This window comes from Chaetodon trifascialis, chromosome 22 (genome assembly GCF_039877785.1).
Source record: "Chaetodon trifascialis isolate fChaTrf1 chromosome 22, fChaTrf1.hap1, whole genome shotgun sequence".
In the NCBI taxonomy this organism is placed as follows: Eukaryota; Metazoa; Chordata; class Actinopteri; order Chaetodontiformes; family Chaetodontidae; genus Chaetodon; species Chaetodon trifascialis.
In genome coordinates, this window is record NC_092077.1 from 19,053,813 (window position 1) to 19,069,742 (window position 15,930).

General features: G+C 47.0%; 1 protein-coding gene across 4 annotated transcripts in view; it reads left to right on the forward strand.

The window, feature by feature from the left end:
* Positions 1–15,930, forward strand: part of usp6nl (USP6 N-terminal like) — a 60,184-nt gene that overhangs the window by 18,184 nt on the left and 26,070 nt on the right. The window contains exon 1 of one of the 4 annotated variants that reach the window (XM_070992285.1): positions 15–78. The exons of 1 other annotated variant lie outside the window; for it this stretch is intronic. In XM_070992285.1, coding sequence (XP_070848386.1) covers positions 54–78 — 25 coding nt within the window. In that variant the 5' untranslated portion in view covers positions 15–53. Of the gene's footprint in view, positions 1–14; positions 79–5,906; positions 6,091–12,956; positions 13,090–15,930 lie in introns of those variants that run through there. 2 more of the 4 variants (XM_070992283.1, XM_070992284.1) reach the window with 2 other exon arrangements.

The following is a 15,930-nucleotide window of genomic DNA, read 5'->3' on the forward strand; positions in this document are numbered from 1 at the left end:
CTGCTGCTGGACGTCTTTCACTGGGTGGACAGAAACATGTCTCCGCTGGGATAATGCTGCTGCATGTCTGTTGGAAGTGTAAGTGGGAGATGGTTTGATAGCATGATAGCATTTTTCAAAGATGCAGTATCAATGTGTATGAAACTACTAGAGGGTGCTAGTATGTCATTTTATACATGAGCATTTTCAAATTTAGCATGTTAGCATGGTAACTTTTGCATGTTTCATGTAGTTTGCAGGAGTTTTGTGTGCTAGCTTGCTAACGCTGCTATATTAGCATTAATCTAAAAATACAGCTGAGGCTGGTGGTAATTTGTGTATCAGTTTTAAAGCAAACCTGTCATAAAATTAAGTCTAAGAGTCGTGCAGGTGAAATTGTTGACTGGTCAGATGAAAAGTCAGTCATTGGGATTCATCCTCTGGGGATCATGACAGTCTGTAACAGGTTAGCTGCAAACTTAGCTTCATGAGCGACTGATGTTCTCTCCCTGCAGTTTGCACCGAGCTATGTTTGAGCGTGGGGCTAAATTACGAGCTGACATGCTGAAGTGCGGGTGGATGTTCATGTTCATGTTGTTCCCGTGCGTGTTGTCTCATTGGCATTCAGCGGCAGGACCCCCGCGACGCACTGAAGCGCAGCAGGCAGCGTTAATCAATGTGCCGAGCAATCAGCACCCGGCCTGATTCAATCACCCCTCCGACAGAACGCTGCCATTAGGCCAGCGGAGGAGCGTGCGTTACGTCTGCATGATTTGTGTGTGGCGGCCTGAAGCAAACCCCTTCAGCGAGCTGGAGTGGGAAGAGGAGAGCATCACGCAGAGGCGAGTTGCCTGAAAGACGACGGCGGAGCTGCTGCTGTCATTTTCTGTGGAGGGAATTAAAGCAGAAGCAAAAAAAGTGGCGTCAGGCAGAAAAACCTTCAGACTGTGTTTCCTGACAGGCAGAGATTCATTCATTCACGTGATAACTGAAGACACTTCTCGGCTAATTCTGAGCTCTGACGATAAGGCCTTACGGTAAAAGCTTCTTCTTTTTGAGTCTCTTCCATGTAATCTAGCGAAACTCTGCCTTTTGCACATTTCCTTTTATTGTAAATTCCTCGTGCTTCTCAAAGCGCCAGAAAAACCCTCAAATCTCACATCTGGAATCTGAAAAGTGCCAAATTTCCCCGTATTAGGAGCTGCTAACAGCTTTAAATGCTGTTTCACAGACTTTCTTACTCTGCAGAAATATACAAAAATGATAAAAACTGGCTTTCTGCAGCTCAAAGACTGAAGTCTGAGACCTAGCCATCCTGTAGGGATCAAATCTGCTGTTTTTACTCATGAGAGTTTTAGTGTTTTATAAAGGAAGCAATTAAATGAGAGAACAGGCTGCAGCTCTAATTAACCGCTCTGCAGAAGCACCTGTATCGGCGTCCATATCGACCGACCTGTTTCAGATCATTCCAGCTCTCCGCAGTCGTCGCCGTGTTTCTTCAGCCTGTGCAAGATCGAAGAGCCAATCACGGTATTGACGGCGTCCCGGTCGCCACTTTGAGTGAAGCGGGCTGCCACCAGGCCGAGCGCTTACCTGAACCGTAGATTAAAGCGACGATGCGTCTTACAGTATCTGTCTCTCGGGCAAACAGGTGGAGGGCCTATTGATCCGGTGCTTGTATGATGGGACCAAAGAGCTCTTCCAGGAGGAGGCTGAGGGCTCCATCAATATCCTCCTGCTTCCCCACAACTCATCCACACTGATATCAGCTCAATCCATGTCAGCGTAGGTGCTCCCCCCCTCACCTTACTTCCTCTCTCCCTCACATGTGGGACTCTTTTGATAAGCCCTATTGAAATGCAGAATGTGAAACCACCAAAGTTTTCAGAGATTACATATTGATCCCTGGGAAAGTTCTTCCCTGTGAGCGCTTGTGAGGCGAGGAAGTGGTAGGAGGGCGTTGAGAAGCGGCGCCGCAGGGTTTTATATGACCTGTGTCATTCGGACACTCTGCAGCAGCTTAACGAGGCCGTGAAACACGAGTAGAATGACGACCACAACTTTGAAAAGGATCATTTAAGTGATTATAATTAAAAACTGTCTATGATTATTCAGGTAGCACTCAGCCAAAGTCTAGTGGAAAGTTCTTTATTTTTGTCATGATTCTTCACAAATCTTTGCTTTTTTTGGTGACACACTGCACACTTCACTGACCACTTCAGGCCTCTGAACCTCCGGTTGAACTGATGGCAGCTGTTGTGTTGTGAAGGGCTGAGACGTGCTGCCACCGCCAGCCAGCAGCAGCAGCAGCAGCAGCAGCGGCGGCGATGGGGAAACATGCATCCACCTGCAGGAATGTGCAGCCAGCTGCAGCCTGTGTGCACCTCAACATAGAAAACAATACATGTGGTTGTGTTGATGCATGTCAGGCACAACTGGTCTGTTTCGGAGTGTTGCTGCTGCAGCTGGGAGCAGATGTTTGAAGGCTGCAGTCGCTGAAAGGTGACCACCATTATGTGCGTAAAAGGCCACATTCTCACCTCATGTAGTGGGGTCACAGCCTAGCAACAGTGGGTCTGAGGCTTAGCAACAGCAGCCGCAGAGTCAGTCCAGCAATGCAGTAATTGGACCTCTTAAGTCGGAGCCGGAGGATCGACGCGCCAACGTGCAGACGCATTTCATCACAAGGACATGTGCATCGTGTGGCACAGGCGGATTATATGAACAGTGTTTTATAGTGACTCCATTAGTGTGAAAAATGAACCTGGCTGCTGGTGTTACACACCGCTGCTGCTCTCTCTGCATGCTGTGCTCTGTGTGTGTGTGTGTGTGTTTACCAGCACACGCCGTATGTGCGGTCTCTGTGTTGATGTGTGTGCGTCTTCCTGTTCAACATGGCAGTGAGCAGTAATGGCGCGATGCATTCGGGTGCCCTGAAGGTGTGCGAAGTGCCGCTGCTCAAGGTCGCTTGGTCTTCAGGTCGTCTTCTGACGGGCTCCGGTACAGATATAGGAGAACATCGCTGACCGCAGGGGCTGCTGGGAATCCAGTTTGGGTTTGAAACTAGAGAAGAAGAAGAGGAGGAGGAGGAGGTGATAGAGACAGTGGTTTGTTTGTTTTTTCTTCAATTTTTATTCCTTTATTTAACATAACTCCAGAATATTGTTCCAGATCAGTTCAAATGAATTGCACGCAGTAAGTAAAAGTTCAGCCTCTAACCAGATAAATGTGCAGATGTTGGGATGGAAAAGCTTTGAATTAGCATTCAGAACAATGAAAGTCTCCATTTTTCTAATATTCATGATTGCTTGTATTGATTGGAGTCGTGTTTCCCATTGAAACCCTGTGAACTGCTGATCAATTCTACATTAAATCTGAATATTGTTTCACGAAGCACCGTCAAACACCAGCTGGATGTCATTTAAAGTGAAAGGTCGACATCAGATCAGAGATACATGCATTGACTGAGTGCAGCGAGATGATGCAGTTGGAGAGAAACAGGGAGGGAGACTGTATGTGGACTGATTAGAGGTGGAGTAATGACGGACGGGGGTGGAGGGCGAACGAGGGAACAGATGAAAGCAGGATAAATGAACTCACAGCTAACGAGAGAGGTGGAGAGTTTCCATAACGGAGCCCTGATAGTCTTTATTTCTGACAGCGAGCGAGTAGAAATCTGCCGCTGAATGAAGGTCGTTTCAACCTGTGTCGTCTGTAAAGAGTCACTTCAGTGATTTTCCAGAAGTGAGTGTCAGTATCTGGAGATTCATGTATTGGTAAAGCTTTTATTTGTTTGAAGGGTCACTCATGTATGTTCATGAGAAAGAAGACGACCTCGGCCTGTGGTGATGAGTCACATCTCATGATGTTTGAGGTCATTGCAACCACATTAGTTAGTCACTGTTTGTTGCTTCTGTCGATATCTCGGCTGTAAATTTAGCCTCATGAAAAATGACTTTTTGGTATTTTTAGAAAGTTGATGCTTATTGCGGACAGGTTGAGGTTTCACTGCACTGCCAGTGTCATTTAACTTGGTTTCAGAAAGTCAGTTTTTAAGTTGGATCTCTTAAAAGCACATTTAAAGGTTGTTTTACAAGAACCAGCATCACAGATATCGATCACGCTGGTCACATGCAGAACACCCCATCTCCTCTGCGACTGTGTGCGCTGTCTGCAACCAACATTCAAACATAATGCAGCATCTTCAGGAGTCGCCTTTGCTCTTTAGCACTGTAGAGGGCGTTGTGGAGATGTCACGAAAAGCAGGAAAAGCTGCATTTGATGTGTTTTTTGATAAAACTTTCACTTTCTTTTCTGCTTGCTTTCTCGTTTTTTTACGCCTTTAAAAATGCATCAGCTGTCTGCAGGCACCACAAACCAGCAAGTCAATGATCGACAAGGAGTTGCAGCCACAACCTGCAATGTTTCAAAGCACAAGAAGCACAATCAGATCTGAATCCAGCCCACATTTATGTAATTGCAGATGCTTGCAGGTGCACACACATCAAATATGCAAAAAATGTGAAAGTACCATGCATCGTTAACAGGGAAAAGATAGCAGGGCCTTGGATTGATCCCTGAGGAACCCCACAGGAGCCATAAAGGAGGAGAAATTGACAGAAAAGACCTGTAAAAGTTAAATCAGTGTCGAGCTGCAACATGAATACCAAGCACACCGAGAAGGCAATTATTTCTGACAGTGTGATGTACAGTACAAAAGGCCACGAGGTCCAGAAGAAGTGAGACAGCGCCTGCCTCCAGTGTCAGAGTAAATGATTTATGAACAGAACGGGATAATTGTTCCTGATGGGTGGTTGTTTTGGTAGCGTGAACATCTTTTGGCGTATTGTAAAACAACAATGTGATGTTACATCTGGATTTTCTCTGTAAATGAGCTTTTTCTGTGTTGTAGCAGCTATTAAGAACATCAGTACAGTAACAGACATGCTGAGGGAGTGGCAGTTGTGACAAAAACAGTTGAAGATGTGAGAGGGCGTAACCTGAGGAGAGCAGCGTTACTGATGTCGCCGGGTACAAATCATCACCGGGACGCATCTCCTGCCGTGAATTACCCCCTTTGCATTCCGCTCATGTCCTCAGCCTCCCAGTAAATGAACACGAGAAGAAGGCGGTGGGTGACAGACAGAAAGCGACACAATGAGGAGGAGGAGGGAGGAGTGCAGGGACTCAGAGAGAGGAAGGGAGGGAAGGAGATGCTGTGGGTGAGTGAGTGGAAGCGGTCATTAAAAGGAATTTAAAGGATGTGAAGGGAGGACAGCGAGCAAAGCAGCCAGCGCTCACAGGACTGAGGGAGGAGAGGGCGATGGGAGAGGAAACGGGAGTCCGAGGAGGAGATGAGAGAGTTGGACAGTTGAGAGGCATCGTCACCGGTCAGCGGTGCATGCATTGATCCACTGCAGCCAGGTGGTTTGTCTGCTGGAGCCACAGAAGAAGAAATAAGAGGATCGCTCTGCTCTGCTTGTGCGCCGCTGATCGCCGAATGAAGAGTGTGTGAGAGCGCTCCAGCTGAGGTGAAGACGGCGAACATCCTCCGCGACTTTCAGCAGCTGCCAGTTGTTGAGTTGAGATTTGCAGGCTGATGTGGACCAGAGGCGACGTGGGAAGCAGGTGAAGCACTTCAGTCAGGTAGTGTGCGTTTGTGGAGAGCAGCTGTTTCATGGAGGAACGCCGACAAAGAGTACCCGAGGACATTTGAGTGGCAGCGAGTTTGTGTGTGTTGAAATCTGGAGGGAGAACATCAAAAAGATAAAAGAGGAGCAGAAGATTTAAAGAGAAGGCTGTTTTCTTTTTTTGGAACAGCCAGCACCACCCAGAAACGAGCTCCAGGTCTCAGAGCAGAAACGTGGTTCCTCCTTCTCCTTTGGGATGCTGAAGTCAAGATCCCCAGGAGCCTGGAGTTGTGATGTGGATTAGGACATGAGTCCTGAGGAGGAGCCCGGGAGGGATGAGGTCGTGGGGGATGAGAGGGCGAGAGTGGGCTGCCCCTGCCCTGTGGCACGTCCGGCTGCCTCCCCGTGAGCATGCAGGTCCTACAGATCGTCAAGGAGCTGGTGTCGCCGTCCAGACGCAGGGCAGCGGCCAGGTTTGGAGGTGTGTGCATGTGCAGCATGTCACATTTGTTCACTGGTTGTATTTCTCTGTAAAGTCAGACAGATAAAGCACAAAGATTTGACTCAAAGCATCACGAGAAGTCAGTGCTGTCCACATACATACTGTGGAAAACTGTGGGGGAAAAGCTCAATGTGAGGCCAGGGCAGCAGATTTATGAGCCTTGAATGTTTGCAGGAGGTTCAACCAATATCAGGGCCCTTTTATTAAAACTGGTTATTGGCCAGTCCTCCCCCGGTACAGTGAAGAGTCTGCTGTTGTGCTGTTCATGAGTGTCAGTCTCTTAAACCAAGAATGAAAGCTACCCCGCCTCGCTGTCAGGAGCTGTTAATCCACAGCGTCTTCATTAGTTTAATGTAGGTTTCAGTGGAGACGCTGATGGTCTGAGTTCTGCATCTGAGGATCTTCTGCTCTGGGGTCTGATCCCTAAAGATTTAGTCGACTCATCTGAAGGAAGAGGTGTTTCCAGCCTTTCCAAATGGCTCAAACGTGGGCTGAAAAACCTGCAGCCATAGACGAACACGTTAGTCTAACCCTCCATCACCTTCACACATCTGGCCAATTCCTGCAGGACGCTGGTGAACTTGTCAGGTTGTCCATTGAATCTGACTTCCTGTTGACCATCTAGAGCTTGGAGATCTTGCTCTAATCAACAGTGATTATGACGTCTGCTGGCGACTGAAAATCAACATCATCTGCCCACAAAAGCAAAACAACCTGTAGCTCATTTTGATGCTCGCTGGCAAAGTTGTGGTCGGAGCCGTGAAACGGCAAAGAGTTTTTAGTGGCAGCAGTAACCGCTCTGAATATTTGATCTGCTGTTGCTTCACACATCAACAAATTACAAAGCTGGAACATCCATATTGCACAAGAAGGAAGAACTCTCTGGAGAGAGCAGAGGGCTGAGGGGGGTTCGTACTGCTCAGTGTTTTCCAGGCAGGCGTCAGCTGTTGGACAGCACTCAAAGACACTTTTGATACTTGAAGATTTGGCTTTGAAATGTTCCTTTTTACGAATGAAGCTAATGATTTTGTTGTCATTGTCATTGTGGGTGAGGTTAAACTCGCTGTGCCTGTGTGGCGTTTCTCTGAACGGGAGGGACGGCCCCCTCGAGTCACCGCTGTAATAGCTCTGTTGCTGTGGGACATGATGGTGGAAGTGTGTGTGTGTGTGTGTGTCCTGGAGCTGCTTTTCTCTGGTGTGCAATGAATAATGAAGCATGGTGCCTGAGGTAATGGAGCACTCTGTGACCCCTGACCCCTCGTCCTGCCTCCTGATTGGATCAGCCTGTGTGCGATGGCCTCGATCCTTGTCTATTACGCAAAACCGCCGCTGTTTTTATTGTCGTAGCCACAAGCTTGTCAGACTTTTTGGCCCTGCAGGCGGAAGAAAGCCACAGCTTGTTGACTTCTTGCTTCAGTGCCTTTCAGATAAAACCGGAGCCCCCGTACCTCCAGAGGGGCAATTTGCATGAATTTAACGAGGGGTTGATGGGCAGGTGAATTGGTGCTTCTTGCAGATTTCGCCTAAAACGTGTTGTAAATAGGACACTGATGATAATTTATGATAATTTTTCCTGAGCACCTTCATTCTCTGTCACATTGCTGGGCCTGTGTCTGCTTAAATTTGCATAGGGTGTGTGTGTCTGTGCGTTCTGGGTTTTCACCTGCATTGGCTTCACTGAACATGAATAAAGTTTCACGTTGGCTTTAGCTCTGTTTGTGCTGCAGTGGTCTCGTCCTGATTTGCTCCATAAGGCAGTCGTGTCCCGGTAATAAAGCAACCTGCTGCCAGGTCCCAGCCCTCTGAAGTGGAAGCATTAATGTGAGCCAGTGTAAAAAAAGCTGAATGTGGCTCCTCTAAACGCCAGAAAGGATTCACTTTTAAAGGCTTTTATGCAGGTACAAAACGCCTGTTGTCTCTCGCCATCTGGCTTTGATAACAGCTTTAATTTATCAACTAACCCCACTAGTGCACTCATGGAGGACCAATTAAACCATCCAAGTATGCGCTGCAGTTTGCATTCCATTGGGAAGACAATATTTTGGGTGGAAATGGCTTTTACCCTGAATCATTGCTGGTAAATGATGGATGGAGGCAGATGTTTCGTTCAGGCCTTTCATTCTGTGGACAGCGAACGAGCTCAGATATGTCTTCATCTTACTCCAGGAGCCGTGATCAGAGCAGTTTAATGTTAGAGCTTAACCTCTGAACTGATACCAGACGACTCTGCGATCATTTTAATGGACTCAGCCGGAGGCGTCGCCCTCACTCTGACCCGATACGCCGGGTTTTAACAGAAGGGGGAAAATTGAATTATCAGTGCGAGCAGAGGTGGCATGAAGTGGATTCTTCCAGTGGCAATGGCACACTTATCACATTGTTTTGTGTGTGAATGCTGTTGTTGAATTATTTACAGAACATTATTACATGCTGCCTGCATTTGGTCAGAGGCTACTGCAAGTTTTATTATAATTTCACAAAATATTATGAGCTGACAGACGTGAAACGTGATATAAAGTTAAAATATTTCCAGCAAAACGACAGATTTAAGAACTGTAGTACTGCGCCAGAAGCTCCGCACAAGAACACCTTTTTGCATTCTGCGTGCCAACTTGTGAACCATCTGTCGGCATCGTGTGGGTGCGCAGGCTCGTACGTGTTCCTGTGTGGATGCAGGTCGAAGGGAAGGCCGCATGCCGGTTCGTTGAGGAGGGACCGGCAGACAGTCCGGGCCCAGCGGGTGTCAGGCTGACGCCGCCCGCTGACTTCCACGCTGTGGCGGCCGGGCTAATTGCCTGTCTGTCCTCCCTAAAGGGCGAAGCCGCGATGCTCATCATGCTGCTGCTGTCGGCCTTCGCGGCAGAACATTTCAGTTTGATCTCAAAGTGCTGCTTTTCCTGCAGTGGTTCAGCTTCACTTCAGCATCTGGGCTTGTTTGGTATCTTCCAGTGCTCGTGTCGGGTTGAGCAGAACGCATTGATCGCTGCGAGCTGCTTACACCGACTCTCTGCAGCCCTCAAACATCACAGCGTCTGCAGAGGATGCAGAGAAGTGAACTTGCCTCTGTTGTTTGCTGTAGTTTAAATATCACCCTGCTAATAACAGTGTGCATGGTGGGATTTGTCAGGCAAGAACGGAACTGATCAGTTCTGGATTAATGATTTCGAAAACAGGCTTCTGTGATCCTGAATCCGTTCAGATTAAAGGTTCTTGTCTGTCGCTAATAAGAAGTTGCTTCCCTCGAGTCGAACTTTACCCTCCACCACTGACAGATGTGCCTTTTTACAAAACTTTCGACCAACTCTGATCACTTTTCTCCACTGCTGAATAAATAATGACGAGCTCTGCTTCTACAAAAGGATCAAACTTATGGCTCTGAACCTTTGTGATGCAGTGACCTCCATCGTGACCTGTTAGCTTAACCGCTACTTATTTTTTATATTGCATACATTTCACATATTCAGTGGAGCAGACGCACTAATGAATGGTTTGGCACACGCTGCACAGGAGCTGGAAAAAACTGCCCAAAATAAGCCTTTTGAATCAAATTGTGAGGATGATTTGTGATGTTTCCCACCCTTGAACACGCTGACAGGGTTCACTGCAGCTGATAGATGATGGTCATTAGTTATTGCCCAGCAGAGGACTCAGAAACACACTGAATCCCAACAAATCTTCATAAGATTCATCAGGCGGTTTCCTTACTTCTGGTCTGCGGTTCACAAAATAAACAGATTTTTACATCTTAGCAAACAGATTCCCTTAAAAAGACGAACTAAAAAGGGTCTCAAACATCCGTATGTGCCTTAAAAAACCTGCTTTTCCGCTGCCACCCGCCTCGACTTGTCCGGTCTTGTTAATGACAAACTGGTGACGGTCATGATGTTGGCACCGGTTCCTCTGCTGCATCGCTGGTTGCTGGGACGATCAGCTGATCAAACCCCGTTGGAGTGTGTGTGTTGTCTGTGCATGTGTGTTTCAGGCTGCTTACTCACAGCTGAAATATGTTGCACGTTGCTCCCGCAGGCGGTCGTTCATTACAGGAGCTGTTGTCTCAAGTCTCGCCCTGAAATTTGAATCCATCCAACCACAGAGGCGTCTCGTCCGCCGTTTGTCATCTGCACATGCTCAGTGTGACAGGATGACAGTTAATTAAGTCCACTTGTTGGGATATGGCCTCTAAATCAGGCTCAGTCTTTCATTTTGACAGGGTAATAATATTCTTACAGCACAGAAGTCAGTCTGGGTTTAATCACAGTGCGATCGCTGCAGATGTGGGCGCGCGTTGTTTGCATGCCAGAGAAACGAGGAAATGACTTCAGAGCCGTAAACAGATGAAGATCGGCGACTTTTCTCACTTTGTGTCAGAGCTGCACAGCTTCGTCTATCTCCCAGCTATCTGCTGAAGATAATAACACACTTCCTGTCATCCCAGAAATGCAGCGCCGCGTGCTCTACGTTAAGAGTCAACAGCTGATAGCAAGTTCAAAGAAAGCGGATCAGCTAAACAGCAGTTAGAGATCTGAAATCAGCTGCAGCGAGGAGGAGGAGGGGTCTGACCATCATGCCTCTCCTGGGAGGACTCGGTGTACCTGTATTTAGCTCCTCTGATCTGTACCCACATTTAGCCACTTTGAGCGATCTGACTGCATCTAATTATCTCCCAGGCTGCTGTTTTCACCCTCTGACGCACACTGTGATATTGATGAATATTTGCCTTGTGGGAATGTGTATCGGCGCTGCAGCGCTCTGCTCATCGCTGCTCTAACATTACGTTAACCTGTCCTGGTCTGTTTCTGCAGCACAGACACTGGGAGGCTCTTTCACTCATTTTCACTTCCTAATGACCTTTAGAGTTGACTGTAAACGGACATGAAGAAAGGCCACAAACAGCCAAACACTCAAGCTGCAGTTGGTCCATTCTATGCTAATGTTCAGCTGCTTATTAGCCTGCACATTAGCAGCATATTGGCTCTTTATTAATATCAATATGCAGAAATTAGGAGGTTATTGAGGGAGAACTCTTAGTTAATGGCCGAGTAGTTGCAGAATATGCTCATGCAAGATAATGCATTAATAAGTGCTTTATAATAAGTAATAAAGAGCCAGTGTGTGATTAATATGCATGCTAATGTTGCTGATGCTAAAAGTTATAAAGCTAAAAGTTAATGAGACGAAGGAGAACCACATTTTCATGATATGATGTCTTAATATTGGAACATTATTGTGTTGAGTGTATTCTGGTGGTCTGATGTTGAGATGCAGAGATTAATGTGATCGTCTTGGTCTGAATCTTCTTTTTCACGAGCATGCTGTCAAATGAAATTTAGCTTTCAGCATTTCTAAGTCACTGAAGTTAAATGGCTTGGTTCGGTTGACATCTAGATTTCGTTGCGTGTGAAGGCGGAAACGAAAGCGTGACGAAGTCCTGAAGTGAGACGAGCAGCAGAAGACATGAAGCCGTGATTAAACATGTATCTGACTCGTGATTCACAATTATGAAGTTAATAGGCATGAATTACTGATCTGATAGGCAGGAAAGTTTGCATGGGAGCTGATGACTCCTGAAGGTGATGCGACGGGCTGAGATGGAGGGATTTGCTGCTGAAGTGATCTGCAGCTCCTTTTCCCACCTCGTTTCCAGGTCTGGGCCATAAAATCAGGTTTTTTAGAGAGAGGTCCTGCTTGCAGATAATGAGGTAAACTCATCTGGTCTCATGCGGACTGCAGACGTCTGTATTAAAGCGAGATCTTCCAAACAGCGTTTGTCAGTGAACCTTTTCTGTATGCAAACAGCTGCTTTACACAGTTGTGAGCTCGGCTGACAGGATCATTGGCTGCAGATGTGGCTGCCAATAGAACAAAAAGTAGTCCGCGAGCCAAGAGTTTCATTTTGACTTTCTGCCAAATTATTCATGAATTAACATTAATTAGCTTTAGCTGACGCCTCGTTTGTCTCTTCGACCGGTGAAGGAGGCTCGTCAGCAGAGGCTGAAGACATTTGGACATGATGAAACGTGGTCACTTCTGAAGGCAGAGATGCACCAGCAGAAAGGTGGATTTAAAGGGCTTCCAGAAAGTGGACGTCTGAGAGCGGGAAACCCTGCCCCCCCCCCCGCTGTGACCCTGGAGCTTCAGAAGTGATAACAGCACTTAAGTCCCATCCGCCAACCCTCCCCTCGCAAACGCAGATATTTCCTGTGGCGATGGAGGGTGGAGATACTGTAGAGATGATAGGACGCTGGTTTCGGCCGCTCCACCCTCCTTCTCGTCTCTGATACGCCACATCATGAGACCCTTCACGTCCATTTCATAATGAAGTTTTAATGGAAGCCGTTCATCATCACGCTGTCGTCATCTGGCCTCGTCAGATCCTCTTTCCAAACTTCCACTCTTACTGGAAAGACCTTTCCAAAGAGGGTTTTATGGGCCGTTGGGAAATGCTTTAATTGCTGAATTGGTTACATAAATAATCACATCGCTGTTTTACGAGCAGCTCGATGCTCCAGCGGCCCGCCCCCTTCCTTCTTGGTTTTGAAATGAGCAAACTTAAACTCGTCCCGTCGGTCACATTTTATCTGTGTGACATTTTGAAAAGTTGGCTGTAAACAGTCCTTCCCTCTGTCCTTCCTCTCTCCTCCCTCCGCCGTGTGGAACAGAGCTGCTTGTTGTGTTGTTGTTGTGTTTGGGTGGAGAATGCTGCGAGTGGGACTGACTCGCTCCTGAAGTCACATTTCTGTCCGTCTGTAGCTTCAGAAACAAGCGGCCGCATTGTGAACAAAGCGTCTCTGATCTCACTTCTCTTTGCCTCTCGCTCATATTTCCTCTCTGGCTGCCGGCGTGAAGCAGTGCGCGGTGACAGCGATGGGATGAGGTAGTTCAGGCGCTCTCCTGGTGTGCTGGACCCGGCTGAACTGTGACCGATGCGGACGAAGGCTCTGACTCGCTCGGAGGTTCCACTGGACCGCTTGAAAAGAGGTAGAAAATGGACAGATTCTGTCCGGTTGGAGCTGCTGTTTGACGACTCAGGCGACAGACAGTGTGAGGGTTTTTTTTTTTGTCTTAATGGATTTCTATAATTGGATTTAAATGGGTTTATTTAAGAGGAAAGCTCAAGTGATGGTTTGTGCTGCAGTGCTCTGAGCCCTGTGAGATTAATGCAGGCTAGCTAGTGAGGAAAACGTATAGAAATCGTTCCAAAAACGACCAAAATGCTCCAGGAATGTGGTGAATTTCCGTTAATGCATGTCTTTGCAGATGTAAAGGTGTCAGGTGTCCAGAACTCCAGTGCATAAACAGTACGTAGCTCCTAATATGCATGATACCTATGTGGAGAAGATGGATATACCCACCAGTTTCTGCACACTGGACGACCTGCACAGAGGAATGATTTTAAATATTCATTTATGGGATGAATTTTGGGGAAACATGCATGCTAGCGCCGCCAGCAGGACAAATTTACCTCTAAAATGACGAGTTTCTGTCAGCCTGTAGCTCTTTTTACACGAATGCTAACATGCTAAACTTTAGCCGCTGTGATGTAATGTTACAAAAACACCACATGATGTCACTCAGCAGCAGACAGGCGATGAGGCAAGTGCAGACGCTCCGCTGTAAACTAGCACATGCTAACACCCTGCCGCCAAATATAACATTAGAATGCTAATAATATATGCTAACACAAGCACGCACATAATGATGCACTGTGAAGTGTCTGCAGTTGCTTCATTGGCCGTTTAATGAATGGTGACCTGTCTAGCCTGAGTGCGCTACGTGTTAGCATGCTAACATTAGCATTTAGCTCAAAGTTTGCAGTGGTGGTACCGCAAAGGTAACAAGTGGTGTGAACTTTGTTCCGCTGTGTTCTGCACAAACATTTTGGATGCAGGATTAACAGAGCGGGTGCAGAGTGCAGACACCGTGGAGGTTAATTATTTGTCTATGAAGCACATTTCAGATCAGGGCGGGGTGTCACTTTGTGTCACGTCGCGTTCATGTGCTGGAGTTTGGGCTGGAAGCACAGACGGCACAGACAGATGATTGTTTTGGAAGCGCGGTAATGACATATAATAGAGTGCTGTGAAGTGTCTGCCTCATCAGGTGTTTGTTGTGAGGTGGGTGACATCATCTGGTCTTTGTGTGTGTGTGTGTGTGTGTGTGTGTGTGTGTGTGTGTGTGTGTGTGTGTGTGTGTGTGTGTGTGTGCGTGCAGAGTTTCATCCAGCGTATTGAATCATCACATATCTGAACGTGTGTGTGCCCTGAACACCACAGCTGAACCAAGCAAAGCCTCCAATCAGCCTCTCCACTATCATCAGTTATTATCGTTATTATTCGTCTTTCTGTGCGTCTGCGAGGTGACGGCGGATCCACAAAGAGGGAGCGAGAAGCTATAACGAGCGACGACTCGGTAACATAAAGAACATAGAGGGCTCATTACAGCAGCCAGAAGAGGCTGGAGGGGAGCAGAGGAAGTGAGAAAAGGCTGTTATTAAGCTGGTTCATTGTCAGCGCTAGTCATTAACAGCAATGATAATGAGGAACAAACACACAAACACACCCCGCAAAGCTTCCTGTCACATGGCCCGTGTTGTCGTGGTCGCCAGCAGATTTAGATTTGACTGTGAAGCGGCTCATCTGCCGCACGTTTCCAGTCTTTAGAAGCTTTGACCTGCAGAGTCCAACTGAGCAAGAGGAAGACAGACTGAGAAAAGCTGGTGTTTGATTGCCCTTTGCACCCCACAGCGTTCAGGACTCTGCTGAGCTGTTTGACATTCAAGGACCAGGCGTGATGTCGCAGCGAAGGAATGAAGCAGAGATGAGAAGGTTTTACTCTCCGTGGGAGGCTTTGAAATTGTTTCCTTCAAGTAAATAGTCCTGTCTTTGTATGAAACCCTGAGAAAATCATCATGGAAACGCGACAACGGCTGCAAATTCTGCAGCTCGTCCTCTCGATGAAGCTTGTTTTGTCGGTGGCAGCAGGCCGCTGTTAGCATAGCGTAGCTTAGCTTAGCAAGGATGCAGCAGAGAAAGGAAGGAGTACAAGAAGTACTGTAGAGGTAGTATTTCATCTGTACTCTCAGCTGTGTTTGCATGTTTCCGGTTGGCTGCAGTATTTATATGTCAGGGGGTCTTGGGATTAACATGACATTGTCTCATTGTGTCCTGGGGGGCGTCAGAGAGATCTGCAAGGGTCACGTTGATAGAACAGGACCAGGATCAATAGATCTGATAGTATTGCCGGCAGCATCTTCTCTTCAGTATAACATTATACAAACTCTGAATTTCAATTTCAGCTCTCCTAATTTTCATTATATTTAGTGGCTGTTTATCCAGTCATTTTTGCCCCCGACTCACCGGCCGTGTTCTGTCAGAAGTCTGAGCAGCACCTGAAGGCAGCATTAGTCTGACGCTGTAAAATCCTCCCACGCCACAGAGGAACGTTTCCCATATGACAAACCTCCAAATGTAAAGTGAGATTCAGCATTCAGTTGCTGTTTTCAGGATGAAATCTAAAGTATATTATTATGTTGTTTCTATTATTTAGACATTTTAAAATGGGATCAGTCGTCAGCCAGGTTTTTTTCTCCCAGTGTCCTTCAAAATAAATGTATTTTTATTCGTTTCACCTCGTTGAGGTCTGCAGTTGATATCAGATAATAAGAGAAATAAAGAAAAGAAAAGCTCTTTAAAAGCTTTGGACTGACACATCTTCCTCAGTCCTCTGCTCTCCACACGTCTTCGTCCGTCTCAGCTTCGAGGCCGCTGGATGAAAATGAAAATGTGTTCACCTGTGAAGTGGTGAACGCCGCTGAGGAAG